General features: G+C 35.3%; 1 protein-coding gene across 1 annotated transcript in view; it reads right to left on the bottom strand.

The window, feature by feature from the left end:
- Positions 1–4,775: 4,775 nt before the first annotated feature.
- LOC148950644 (uncharacterized) overlaps positions 4,776–14,862 on the bottom strand; it is a 40,151-nt gene continuing 30,064 nt past the window's right edge. The window contains exons 3-4 of the mRNA XM_089091912.1: positions 6,016–6,322; positions 4,776–5,931 (exon numbers count right to left, since the gene is read on the bottom strand). Coding sequence (XP_088948038.1) covers positions 4,776–5,931; positions 6,016–6,322 — 1,463 coding nt within the window. The remainder of the gene's footprint in view (positions 5,932–6,015; positions 6,323–14,862) is intronic.

A 14,862-nucleotide genomic window follows, 5' to 3' on the forward strand; every position in this document is an offset into this window, starting at 1 on the left:
ACTGAAAACAAATAACCAGCTAAACAAAATAGGAGGAGAAAGAGGGAAACCCTTAAAGGCCTCAAAAAAAAAATTGAATAGTTCTTAAAGTTCGAGTTCTAGTAAAACAATACTTTTTAACAATCCTCCAAATAAAAGAAAATTCTCTTGAATGTAGGGAAATGCCCATATTTGATGAACCTATGCACCCACTAAGACTGTTTTGATCAATTCTTGGATCCTGTAGTGCAAAACTGATCTTTGTTTGTATTAAGATCTCCCTGGCATAGAGACACTTGGTCTAAAGTTTCCAGTGGTTGGCAGTCAAAAAAAGAAAATTATTGGGATGCTGTGTTGTGGGAAAAAAAAAATTTTCTTTTTATATTTTCCACTCTGCTGAGCTCTAGTAGAGTCAGAGATCTCATGAACCCAAGATGTCAGGACATCTCTTAGGCGAATCGGATAAAATTGTTGTTTCTTTCTCGGGCCAACTTTTATTGGAGAGGATGGGAGAGGGGGATGCAGAAAAACCAAACCATTGTTTTACTTTATGTTCCTCTTGACCTTAAAACTCCTATTTGCTGGTTCTTTTGTCGGGTAAACTTTGATTCGCAGGGTTGGCATGAAAACCCAAGCCTGTTTTTGCATTATGTTCGTCTTGCCCCAAAGACTCGTGCTTGTAAGTTTCAAACCATTTTTTGGGAAAAAAGTTTTGTTTCCTATTTTCTGATATCCTTGCACTCACACCAGCTTGTATATTTCTCCACTCTCCCGTACTTTATGAAAGATATTCATTAATGTAAACGATCAACATCTTTTGGATCAACTGTTTTATAGTAAGCACCTATAAATAAAGCTCAACTTTTTCAATAAAATAGCATAACTCTATTTTTTTTTTGAAAATATATTCTCAGTGGTTTCACCTGCGTTAATAGACATATAGTATATATATATATATATATATATATATATATATATATATATATATATATATATATATATATATATATATATATATATATATATATATATATATATATATATATATATATATATATATATATATATATGTATATATATATATATATATATATATATATATATATCCTCCTGAGACCTCGTGTCCACGTCTGTGGACACCTCAATAAAATATTTTTTGTGCAAAGGCCTCACCATCTAGCAAAGGTTTCGTTGTTTCAACGTGCTTTTTGGACCTGAAATGCCATCGGTGATTTTTTTTTTTTAGAAAGTTTCTGCGACTTTTAATGGTGTTTTAACAATCTAGAAAAGGCTAAAATAAGGAGATGGAAAAAAGAAAAGGTAAGAAAAAAGAAAGTGATGAGTACGAGTTCTGAGAAAAATCAGGTGTATTCTCTTGATTGTAGACAGTGCTTAGATAGTTTTAAAAGCAGTTAGCTTGACAAGTGCCATCTTTTGGAACTTCGAAAACCTCCATGTCCACGCCTATGGCCGGGCGGTTCCAATCGAGTAAAAAGCTAGGGTTGATTTTTCGTAGTTCAAATCTCGATTCTAATGGGGTCAGCAGAGGTCAAGGATTGTTTTATTTACTAAATTGGCAACAACCTAGCCGCCACTCACCCATAAGAAATCGCCACCCCCATATAGTATCCCCACCCAGCCCCATCCTGTCTCCCATACCCTTTTCTACCTTACGTTATAAAAAACTTTTATTGCCTTTTTTACAAATAAAATCAACCAAAATCACAACCCGTAAGTCTGCTAAAAATTAAACTATTTTGTATATATTATTTTTCATTGTTGAATATTTGGTTATTTTATTTGTTACCCTTTCTACCTTTTAATATTATGACCGTTAAAATATTTTATAGTTACGACCTATATTTATGACTTTTGTATTTCGTATTTTCTGTCTGTTACCTGTCGTATTTTTGTTACAGTGGCAACTATGTGTTGTTATTGTATTATTTTGTTATTGTATTTTTTTTTTACTAAGAAATGCAAATTCGGTCCACTAGGTTCTGTGATAGTTATTTTGCCAATCACTATCTATCTATCTACCTATTAGTTTCAAGCTTACTGAACCTGTTCCTTTATTGTAGTTTCCCTTGATGACGCCCTCGGAATGCTCGATGAGAGCGACCTGGACCTCTCTGATTTAGATGATGATGAGAAATGGAAAAAAAAAACACTTTTTGTCGTCTTCAGACTCTGACGGTGAACCAGCTGTTGCAGCCATTCCGTCATCAAGCACTTATGCTGTTCTTCCAGATGTTGAGAGTGAAGAATCTGATGATAACGTACCCTTAGCAACCCGTGCCAAACGCTTGAAGGCTGACAAAGTAGCAGCAACCTTGTCCTGGAGGAAGTCTCGGCGGTTCGATAATCATCGTGGCCCGGACGTGGGCCCTGCTCATTTCCAGGACCACGACAACTGGAGTACAGAACGAATCTTTTTGCAATATTACCCGGAGATCTTCTTCGAACGTACAGCTTTTTGCATGAACGACAACTATCAGTTGGCCCACCACAAAAGCTTAAATGTAACTCCAGACGAGCTGAAAATTTTTGTTAGCATTGTCATCCTGATGGGCAACCTCAAGTTTCCTCGGTTCCGCATGTACTGGACTGGGAAGTTTGGGGTGGAAGCCATATCGCAAAAGATGACTCGAGACAGATTCTTCACAATCCAGTCGAACCTGAAGTTCGTTGTTGATTCAGAAATCTCAGACGAAGAAAAAACCAAAAATAGGCTTTGGAAGGTGCAGCCGATCCTTAACAACTTCAGGAATATCTGTCTCCAGTCGCCACGTGACAGGAACTGTTCAATTGACGAACAGATGATACCCTTCCAGGGTATGTCGACTCTCAAGCAATATGTCCCTAACAAGCCCAATCCAGTTGGATTAGAGAGTTTTGTCCTTGCCAGCTCCTCAGGGCTGATACTTGACTTCCAAATCTACCAGGGAACCACCACCCTGGGAGAACAGCTGGTAGCACAATGCTTGTCAGCTGGGATCGTACTGCGCTTGTCTGAGACCCTACCAGAAGGTACATACCTCTATTTTCACCGATTCTTCTCCTCTGTTAAGCTCCTCGACATGCTGTCTGAAAGAAAAATAAATGCGACCGGAACTATCATGAAGAACCGTTTGGGTGCCAACGGCCCATCACTTTTTACCGAAACAGAAATGAAAAGAAAGGGCAGAGGAACCTCTGTCATGTCTGTGCGCTCAGATAGAAAATTAGCCGTGACCCAGTGGTATGATAACAAAGTGGTTCTCCTGTCTTCAAACTGCAAAGGTATAGAAGAGGAGACAGAGGTAAACGGTATGACAAGCGCCAGGGGTCTTTCGAGCAAGTCAAATGTCCATAAGTAGTCTCCGACTACAACACTTACATGGGTGGGGTCAACCTTGTGGGCCGCATGATCAGCTATTACCGGTTTTAGACGAGTACTAAAAAATTGACTGTGCGTCTGTTTCATCATTTTGTCGATTCTGCACTAGCCAATACAATTTATGAGCTGAGGGGCCATGGCCCAGAACTTTCTGGTGACCTCAAACAGATCACTGATCTTCGGTTCAGCGTGGCCGAGTGTTTGCACAGTTCTAGAAGCTCAGAGTCACGAGGTCCGGAAAATAGCAACGAAAAACTCTTGGGTGAAACTCAACACCGTGTTTTGAGTGTGAAAAAGAGGCCAATCCCTCCACCATATGCCAGTGCTGCACTGCATCTACCAGAATTTTGTAACTTGGCGAATGCAGCCCGGTGCAGAAGGCCTGGATGCTGTAAAAGGTCACGATGGATGTGCTTGCAGTGTAAAATCATTCTCTGCTTGACACGAGACAACAACTCTTCAAGAAATTTCATGAAGAGTAATGTTTTGTTTTCAACGTTTTGACAAATCTCTTTTAATAGACGAAACAGATTTTTACTATACTCTTAGCTCGATAGGGACCCAATGTACACACCTGTGGACATCCTTCAGAGGGAGGGAGAGGGGGGGACTTTTTTTTAGTTGATCCATTGTCAAAATGATTTTTTTTTAAGTCAACTACAAAGAAATGAACATAATCAGAAAAGTATTTCTATAGTCAGGTCTCAGGAGGATATATATATATATATATATATATATATATATATATATATATATATATATATATATATATATATATATATATATATATATATATATATATATATATATATATATATATATATATATATATATATATATATATATATATATATATATATATATATATATATATATATATATATATATATATATATATATATATATATATATATATATATATATATATATATATTTTATATATATATATATATATATATATATATATATATATATATATATTTATTTTGCATACGATCAAAATTTATATTTTCGATAGTTTGAAAGTGAATAGCAAGTAGTCAAATAAAACAAAAGCATAAAATCAACACTAAAAATATACATAATAGACTTGTACAACAAAACCCAAGTTTTTCACTACAAGATAAATTACAGCTTGGTATAAAACGTTTCTCGCATATATCATGTTCGATCAGCTTTTAACATGTATGATTTCTCTGTCGATGAGATAAATCCAACCTAAAAGTAAAATTTTCTTACAAAAAGGATATTTGAAAGAATTTTCTCTTGTATGCGTTATTTGATGATTAGACAATGTGGAGCATGAAGTAATCGTTCCTTTTATTTATCACACTCCAAACTTTTTTTTTTCAGTACGAATTCTTTGAAGGGCAGATAGTGTGGACTTTTTGGGGAATGTTTTCTAAGATACTTAACATTAGAAAGGTTTTTCAGCAGCATGAGTTCTTTCATGGTCAGATAGTGAATTTTGCGCTGAATATTTTGTCTCATATAACACAATTCTATGGTTTTCACCAGTATGAGTTCTTAGATGTTTAGAAAAATTAGGACTATAAGCAAAACCCTTTTTACATATTTCACACTTGAAAGGTTTTTCTCCAGTATGACTTCCTCGATGAATAGATAGATACGATTTTTGGCTGAATGTTTTCTCACATTTAGTACATTCGAAAGGCTTTTCTCCAGTATGAATTCTTTGATGGATAGACAAAGTTGAATTTAAAATAAAACGTTTTTTACATATATTACATTCAAAAGGTTTTTCTCCAGTATGAGTCCTTCGATGATAGGATAGGGTCCATGTTTGGCTGAACCTTTTCTCACATAAATCGCATTTAAAAGGTGTTTCTTCTGTACGAATTCTTCGATGAGCAGACAAATGGGAACTTAAAGTAAAACATTTCTTACATATATCACATTCGAAAGGTTTTTCTCCAGTGTGAGTCCTTCGATGATAGGATAGGGTGCATTTATGGCTGAACTTTTTCTCACATAAATCACATTCAAACCTTTTCTCATATATGACATTCGTATGAGTTCTTTGATGTTTATGCAAATTGGTGTTTAAAGTAAAACGTTTCTTACATATATCACATTCGAAAGGTTTTTCTCCAGTGTGGGTCCTTCGATGATAGGATAGGGTGCATTTTTGGCTGAACTTTTTCTCACATATATCACATTCAAACCTTTTCTCATATATCACATTCGTATGCGTTCTTTGATGTTTATGCAAATTGGTGTTTAAAGTAAAACGTTTCTTACATATATCACATTCGAAAGGTTTTTCTTCAGTATGAGTCCTTCGATGATTTGATAGGGTACATTTTCGGTTGAACTTTTTATCACATATATCACATTCGAAAGGGTTTTGTTCAATATGAGTTCTTTGATGACGAGATAGGTCGAATTTTTGACGGAATTTTTTTTCACATATACTGCATTCGAAAGGCCTCTCTCCAGTATGAGTTCTTTGGTGTTTAGATAAACTTGAATTTAATATAAAACGTTTCTTACATATATCACATTCGAAGGGTTTTTCTCCAGTATGAGTCATTCGATGATAAGATAGATTACATTTTTGGCGGAATGTTTTTTGGCATATACTGCATTCGAAAGGCTTCTCTCCAGCATGAGTTCTTTGGTGTTTAGACAAACTTGAATTCAATATAAAACGTTTCTTACATATATCACATTCGAATGGTTTTTCTCCAGTATGAGTCATTCGATGATAAGATAGATTGCATTTTTGGCGGAATGTTTTATCACACACATCACACTTGAAAGATTTTTCTTCAGTATGAAAACTTTCAGGTTTTGCTAGATCATTTTCAGCAAATACACTAATGTTAGCTGGTATCACATGTTGAAAATTCAAATTCATTTCTTTTTTTAGAGATATTCTTGTCAGGCCGGACATGTTAGATGTTCCACATTCTCGTAGGGTGTTATCGTTATCATAGAACACTGCAACAGGGAAAAATAAAATAATATAAATTTTACTCATAATAAATCACCCCGCTTTTAACAAGTTTTACCTTACAAAGCTACATTCAGTTATTTTTAACGACCCTTTTGCAGGTAATTAGCTTGTGATAGCAAATTTGAGATGTTATTCTAATTCATAAATAAATTCTTTATTCCTCTGATACTGAATAGTGCCGAAGTATTATCCTTTGCAATTGTTCTTTACTCTAAACTTAGACTTTTAGTCCTTATTTCCTATTTATTTTAAACTCTTAAGCTTGAGGTTAGACATTAATCTCCTTAAACGTTGGGTTCGTTCAGTGAATTTCTACTTTTATCAATTAACGTAGTTTTTCCACATCGATTTGTAATAATTTCTAAGTCTACTACTCATTAGAAGCCTCCCCAGGCCACCCAGTGCGTCCACAAGTAGTAAATAGAGGAAAGTCCTACAAATATTTAAGGTACGTCCATAGGTGGCGCGGACCAAGCTGGGACCTAGTCGTTGGGCGTCTATAAAATAAACAGGGGTACCCGCGTCTGGGACCGCAAATATTGGCGAAAGAGGAAGAAAGCCCCTCGAGTGTACACTCGGCATGACTCACTGGCGTATGAACACACCTTGTGAGTTAAAAAGCAATCGGTTAAATTGCGAGGTGACGCAGAGCTCCATCTTATCGCAGAGATTCTTTGAAATGTTCTTTTCCTGAGGCCATAATAGTTTCACTGATTTACAGAATATGAAAATTACAAGTTGAATGTTACGATATTAAAGAATAACTATCGTATGAAAATTTTGACTGACGACTTCCGACACTTTGAACTGGACTTAATAGGAGTTTCAGAAACAGGAAGTAGGGCTCATGATGAATAAGGAAGCTGGTAAATCCTGTTTAGGTTGGGAAATTACTAATTATAGAATGCTAATCACTCATTTTATGACTAAAAAATGGAGGATTTCAGTCATAGTAGTATATGCCCCGGTGACTGACAGAGATAATAGTTACTCCGATGAATTGTACTTACAGTTACGGGAACAAATAGACAGAGTCCCAGATAGAGATATCATGTTTTTATTAGTTCAATTTCTTTCTTTTATTTAATAAATATAAAAAAAAAACACTGCAATCCGAAAAAATCCCAAAGGGCTCAGAGGCACGTTAACCGGAAAAAAGAAATTGAAACTACATATTAATCGTTTGCAGGTTACTGAACTAGGCCTAGACGAAAATAAATAAGAATTACTGCTCATACGAAGACAACCGATCCCTACGTCACCTAACACCAACAACAAATCATACTTTATCATCGATATAAAGCACCAACGCTAAAACAAACCAATAAAAATCCAATTTAAACTACAATATTTAGAAAATATTTTAATCCTTCTAGAACAGAAATCTTTTTATGTGATTTTTAAAAGAATCCAGCGTATGGGAATTCCGAACCCCAACAGCAATAGAGTTCGAGGTATGCCCCACAGCAACGGCAAGACCAAAGTCTGAACGTACTGAGGGGGTGGAAGGAATCGGTATATCCTCCCAATTTCAAAATCTGTATGGGTTGACTTCACTCAATCCTTGAAACATGCCAGAAAAACATTCTGGGATATATCCGTGGAAATAAAGGAATTCCATTGAACACAGCGAAAGTGTATAGATATCATCTGAATGGCAGGATCAATGCAAGAAACTAAGGTATATAGAAGTACTTTTATTAATAAAAAATTAAAGATCACCATCTAATAGTAGCTAGAGTCAATTTAAAGCTGAAATTTCAGAAGGGTAACTACCTTCCGGAAATCTAGGACGTTAGTAGAATCCAGGATGAGAATTTGAGAGAAACTTTCTCGGAACGGTTGAACACTAAACTGGAGAGTTTAAAATTTGACAATGTAGAAAATGGATGGAATAATGTTTCGAAAATAACTTGTGAAGTTGCTGACAGTGTTTTAGGGTAGAAAGTTCGGAACACAGCTTGGAATATTAGTGAAAATGCTTTATGTTTAATAAATAGGAGAAAGAGCTTATACAAGAATTATCTGAGTTATAGATAATATGAATATAAGAACAATGCAAAGAAAGTGGATAAAGTATCAAAATATTAACTAAGGAGGTGTGAAGGGGAGACCATGGATAAAATTGCCGAATCTTGAAAATGCAGCAATAGGACATAATAGTAAAATATTGTATGGACATATTAATAAGTTAGGAGGGAGCAGTTAATCTGGACTTGTCCCAGTTTAAGACAGGATCGGGGTCACAATTAGTGATTAGGAAAGAATTAAAAAGAGATGGCAGAACATTTTGAGGATGAGCTAAATCGGGAAGGAATTACAGGCAAAAGATATAGAAGAACATAAAAAACTTTGCGGCACCTTGAATGTGAACGAATTTCGCGAGAAAGAATTAGTACTAGCATTAAAAAGGATTAAAAATAAGGCCCCGGGTGCTGATAATGGGATAAATGAGTTTCTTCAAAATGAAGGCTATGAGGTTACAAATAATTTGCTGAAAAGTAGGAATAATTTTTTGAAAAACATGAAGCACCTAGCGATTTTAGGAAAACCTTAATTAAACCCCTGTACAAGAAAGATGACAAGAGTGAGTGTGGTAATTAAAGAGGCATTATTCTGGTTTCTGTAGGTTGCAAATTACTTAATATTATGATACTTTCTAGACTTTGAGATGCTCTAGACAAAGTTTTAAGAGAAGAACAGTGCAGTTTTAGAAAGGGTAGAAGATAATTCGACCGAATTTTCACCCTTAAGTAAATAATTGAGAAGTGACTGCGTCATCAAAACCTTTAGTCCTCAGTTCTATAGATTATGAGTAAGTGTTCGATTCAGCAGACAGAAGAGCTTTACCAAAGGTCTTCTCCTTGCATGGCATACCAGACAGATACATTAAAATGATTATTACTATGTACGAGAATAACACTGCTAAGATTAAAGTAGGAAATGACGTTAGCAGCTGGTTTCATATTCAATCAGGTGTTAAGCAGGGCTGCATTCTATCCCCATTTACATGGGTCATTTTGATGGACTTAGTCTTAAGGAGCACAGGAAATGTAATTGGAGAACACAGAATCATATGAATAAGAAAAATTTTTTGGACTTTGAATATCCTGATGAATTAAGCATCCTAGATGAAAATGTGACCAAAATGAATGAGCTTTTAAAGAATTTATCAATTCTGAGTGATAGAATAGGTTTGAAAAATTAATATTAAGAAGACTAGGTAACTAAGGCAAGGAATAAGAGAAAATGAAAAGTTGATGTTGGGTAACAAAAAAATTCATCGAGTGGATGGCTTCACTTACCATGGTAGTATCATACGTAGCGCAATAGCTCTCACTAAGTAAAGAACAAAGCGGACACAATGTATTATTATTTTTTTTTCTGACCAAGGTACTTCGTAATAGAAGCTGTCGTAGAAACTTCGAGAGTGTACCGTGAGTAACATGATATATTTAAAATACAAAGAATAAAGTTCCTTCTTTCTAAAGATAATTCCGACTTCCTCTAATTAAGTTTAAATCTAGTCCTTAATCAGCAAAGAGAAAAATTGCATTTAGCCTCAGAAAAAGAACGGCGCTATCCAAGCTTTGGATTTCACTAAGATAGTGGGCAATAAAAAAGATGCTACGCACAATATTTCGAAGGAAGTTTAAATTATAAGAGTCGTGTGAACGTTTGAATCGTCAGAAATATTTAAGACAGATTATTGGACGGAGGGTTTGGCCCGCCTCAGGACTTAGGCCAATCGTGGGGTAGTTCCCACGGCAAATGATCAGGACTTTGAATATATAGTGAAGAAAAGTGTTTTTCGTGCTCTGATTATTATTATTATTATTATCGAAAGAATTATTTCGGCGTTCAAGCTTTGCAATTCTATCATTGTTGTTATATCAGTCACCTTGTTTGTCATTTAATGTAACCCATTGCTGTTCATCAAATTATATAAGTCTCAATGAATCTATTACTTTTTACCTGTGTTTATTTTAATTTATATGTCTGTATCTAGTCTAACGACAGGTAATTAGTTCGTAGATCTCCAAGGTACGTTCCCAGGGAATCTGATCTCCAGATAGCTCAAGGAAAAGAGGTCACATTTATATTGCTACACATTTTATTTTCTCTCAATAATTGAGGGTGGCACGGTTATAAATTTACTTCACTCCCCATTGCTATGGCGCAGGCCCTGATGGCACAATCTTTAGCACTATAAGCGGCGCCATCGGAGAACTTATAAGGTGTAAGTTCACCTCTTTTAAGCATAATATTAAATTTGACGCGGTCAATATTTATGACCACAATTGCCTCAGTCATTTCATTTATCGCCACAAACAATCCATTTATCGCTACAAATGGCGCAGTCTAAAATTGGAGGAAAATTTGCGAGCTAGTTAGGGTATAAACCTTGCAATTTAAATTTAATCATTGGAAAGATACAGACATATAAGTAAAGTGATTAGGCCTATAACCGCTAAGCTACTACAGGAGACCCTTTAAAATGTCTCATAGGAGAAAATAGCCTCCCCCAAAATAGGTTAAGTGAAAAAATGCATTTATTTCGAATTATTTAAACGCAAAAAAAATGGCTGAGGATTTAGAAGAACAATTAATGACGCAAAAGTTGGTCGCAAAAAATATTGAAATAACAAAGTCTATCCCGGAGTACAATGGTCAATCAGATATTGACGAATTTAATATCCAATTGGCCCAGTTTGTAGAACTAACAAAAACAGAGCTAGAAACGTTAGTCCACATGCTTCTACTACGATTAAAAGGCCAGGACTTAACCTTTCTAAAGCAAATTGAACATACCACAGACGATGACGCCAACTTGCCAATAAATACGGTGGACAAATTGTTAAAATTATTTAAAGACATATTTATCAAAACATGTTCCATAAATAAATTAAAACACGGAATAGTGTGCTTTGACTATTCACAAAAAATAAGAGAATATCTTGATAATATACACATTTCAGTAGAGGCAAAATACGGAAGAGGTTCAGGACAACTTTATGAAAAAGTCATACTAAATACCTTTTTGCAAGGGCTACCTCCAAAACTATATAGAATGGTAATATCCAAAAATATTCAGACGTTGGATCTTGCAGTTCAGGAGATAGAGCGATTGATCGAAGTCGACACGATTGTCGCAAATCACAGTAAAGCAAAAATAAATAGCCTAGGTGATTCAAACGCGAACCTAATCTTCAAGGGCGATCAGGCATCTCCCAATTTCTTTTCAAGGGATAACTCCCCAGTGCCACAAAGAAATAAAACGCAAGGACCTTCTAGGCAGAAAACAGTACGTTTTCAGCCTGTCAAACAATCATATTACGAAAATAACCCTACAATAATAAGGTGCTATATTTGTAATCGTGTTGGGCATATTGCGAGAGAGTGCCGTTATGTCCCCAATCGGATACCACGAAGTGCTGTCGGTAGTACGCAAAATTACGGCAACCATTTGTTCGGAGGAAAAAATTTTAGCGCCGGTGGTGCACTAGGCTAAAGTCAGGGAAGATTGCGCCAATCAGTACCTTACAACGCGTACCAACCAATTTTGTATACCCCTCCCCCCAATAGACAAATACTTACCGATTTGAAAACCCAAATAATCGCCAAAGCCAATATAATGCGAGAATGCTATATAGAAATCAAGAAAATTTGCCGACGGGAAATGAAAATTTTGCAAGCCAACGGCATTGGCAGTCAGCGCCAGTAATGGCACTGACGCAAGACATCCAAGTTACCATAATAATATATGGCGAAGGCAGACAGATGTGAATAAATTAGATATGCATAATGAATCTAATATATCTGAACATCCGTTGCAGGCCCCACCGTTAGGAAAAAATTTCGCAAGAAAATATTTTAATCCCCTTAGAAACATAAATTGTTCCCGAAGGGCGCCCAGGAAATTTAATAGGTCCATACTGATGGTATTTCCATCTTGTAGTGATAGTATTAACAAGTTACCTATATTTAATGATTTTTGTGTAGCAAACGTTTACTTTAAGGCTTTAGGTGACAGTGGAACTTTAGTGACGGTTAATATCATAAGCTCATACGTATTTAATATGTTGCCTCTGCATATTAGGAAACAAAGTAATTTTAATAATCTCAATTTAACTAGCGTGACAGGGCATAAATTGGATGCAAGAGGTTCAATTCGGTTTAACGTAAAAAGGGATAATAGTATCTTTCCGGAAAGATTTATAATATGCGATAACATTCCGTAAGAGGCAATTATATGTGCAAATTTTTTAAGGTCTAATAGAGCACTAGTAGTCGTAGTAAAAGAAAGACTTGTCTACCCGGCTAAGGTAGGGGAAGAAATTTCTACCTTAAGAAATTGTAACAGAGGTTACGAAGACAACGTAACAGTAAATAATATTTCTGGCGGTATAATGTCGCAATCTTTTGAACCTCATGTCTCGCAAGGAGGAAAAGGAATATTTAGAAATTTGTTCAATTATTCTGAGAGACATTGCAGAGATGAAGTAAATTTAAATAATAAGTGTATTGAATCTGCGAAAATAAAACTAGGAGATATGCGACAGTATAGATCAAACGAAATTAAGAAAATAGCGGAATTATGGAAAAACATAGTAAAACCAAGTGTGACGCCGCAAGATGCCGCAATGGCGCAGCATAGCGCCAGTATGAATCTAATAAACAATGAAAATAAAGAGATATATTATGGATTCGCGATAAGAAAAACAAAAGTCCCTCCCAAAACGATGCAAAAAATTTAAATATCACAGGTGATTAAACCAGCGGTTAGCAAACCCGAAATATGGTTTGCGACCCCATCACATGAAATTCCTGAAAATCCGCATTGCGAGGAACAGATTATATCTTACGACAAAGAAGAAGTTTTTTTTTGGGTAACTAATAACCTCGAAAATGATAGAATTACAATAAAAAAGGGGACTTGTTTAGTTCAAATCCAAGTTTTATCGGAGAATGATTTAAATGGATGGGAGAATTCCAAAAGAAACCTAGTAAATGGCATTAAAACCTCAATTAACAAATACCCTCTAAATAAATCGCAATTTTTAAACAAATTTAATATGGATAATATTACGGACTTGTAACTTAAGAAAAAATTATGCTAATTATTTTGTATTTTTAATGATTTTTTTTCCGCATCTTAATATGACATCGGACTTATACCTTTTTTTGAACTATAAATTTTAACGAATGGTAATCCCGTAGCAAAACAGCCATATCGTGTGCCGTATAAGCACAAAGAATGGTTAAAAAATAAAATCCATGAATTAGAAAAAAATGAAATTATACGCCCAAGTATAAGTCCGTATAGTGCACCAGTGATCTTAGTACCAAAGAAGAATGGTGACCTTAGACTTGTAGTAGACTATAGAGCCCTTAACAAAAAAGTAGTTAGTGATAAATTTGCTCTACCAAGAATGGATGAAATTCTTGACTCTATTTCAAGCAAAAATAAAATTTTTACTTCTTTGGACCTTACCCAAGGCTACCACCAAGTGAAAATAGCCGAAAAAGATGTCCATAAAACTGCATTTTCAACATCCGAATGTGGTTCATATGAATACTTGAGAGTACCTTTTGGACTTAAAACAAGTTCAAGCGCGCTATGTAGACCCCTATTACACCTGTTAAGAGGATTAAAGAATAACATTCATTTTGTTGATGATATCATATGCGTGGGAGAAAACACAGAACAACACTTAGCAACATTAGCTAAGGTGTTCGAGAAGTTCAGACAGGGCAATTTAAAATGCCAGCCTGAGAAAGTAAATTTATTTCAACCCAAAATTAAATTTTTAGGAGTAGTAGTAACACAAGAAGAGATATCCCCAGACCCTGATAAAATAAAATGTGTTGAAAACCTCAAGCCCCCCAGAACTATCAAAGATTTAAGGGGAATTTTAGGTCTTACTGGCTACTTTAGAAAATTCGTGCGCAATTACTCCCAAGTTACGAAACCCCTCACGGAATTAACTAAAGGGAACTCCCGTAATGTTACCTGGTCCCAGGAAGCTCAAACTTCCCTAGACCGTCTCAAAAAGGCACTCACTTCTGAACCAATATTATCGCTTCCTGATTTCGAAAATGGACAATTTGTGGTCACAACCGATGCTAGTTCAAAGGGCATTGGCGCTATTCTTTCGCAAATAATTTCGGTAGAAAACCCTAATCCTCTAGTGGGAACGCCTAAACAAAAACAAATAGAAAAAGTTATATTATATTTGAGCAGAAATTTGTCAAAAGGTGAAAGTAGTTGTTCAACCACAAAATTAGAATTATTATCTATAATCCACCTCTTGGACAAGTTTAGACACTATTCATTCGGTAGAAAATTTATAATACGATCAAACCATAAAAGCTTGCAGTACCTGCGCACATTTGAAAACCCCACGGGTATTCTAGCTAGATGGATTATGAAAATCCAAGATCTAGATTAAGAATTTGAATATTTAAAAGTCAAACAAAATGCAGCTTGCGACTTTTTGAGTAGATACTCAGAAAATATTCC

The sequence above is a fragment of the Artemia sp. Qi Xiang Cuo genome, chromosome 7 (genome assembly GCF_049724085.1).
Source record: "Artemia sp. Qi Xiang Cuo chromosome 7, ASM4972408v1, whole genome shotgun sequence".
In the NCBI taxonomy this organism is placed as follows: Eukaryota; Metazoa; Arthropoda; class Branchiopoda; order Anostraca; family Artemiidae; genus Artemia; species Artemia sp. Qi Xiang Cuo.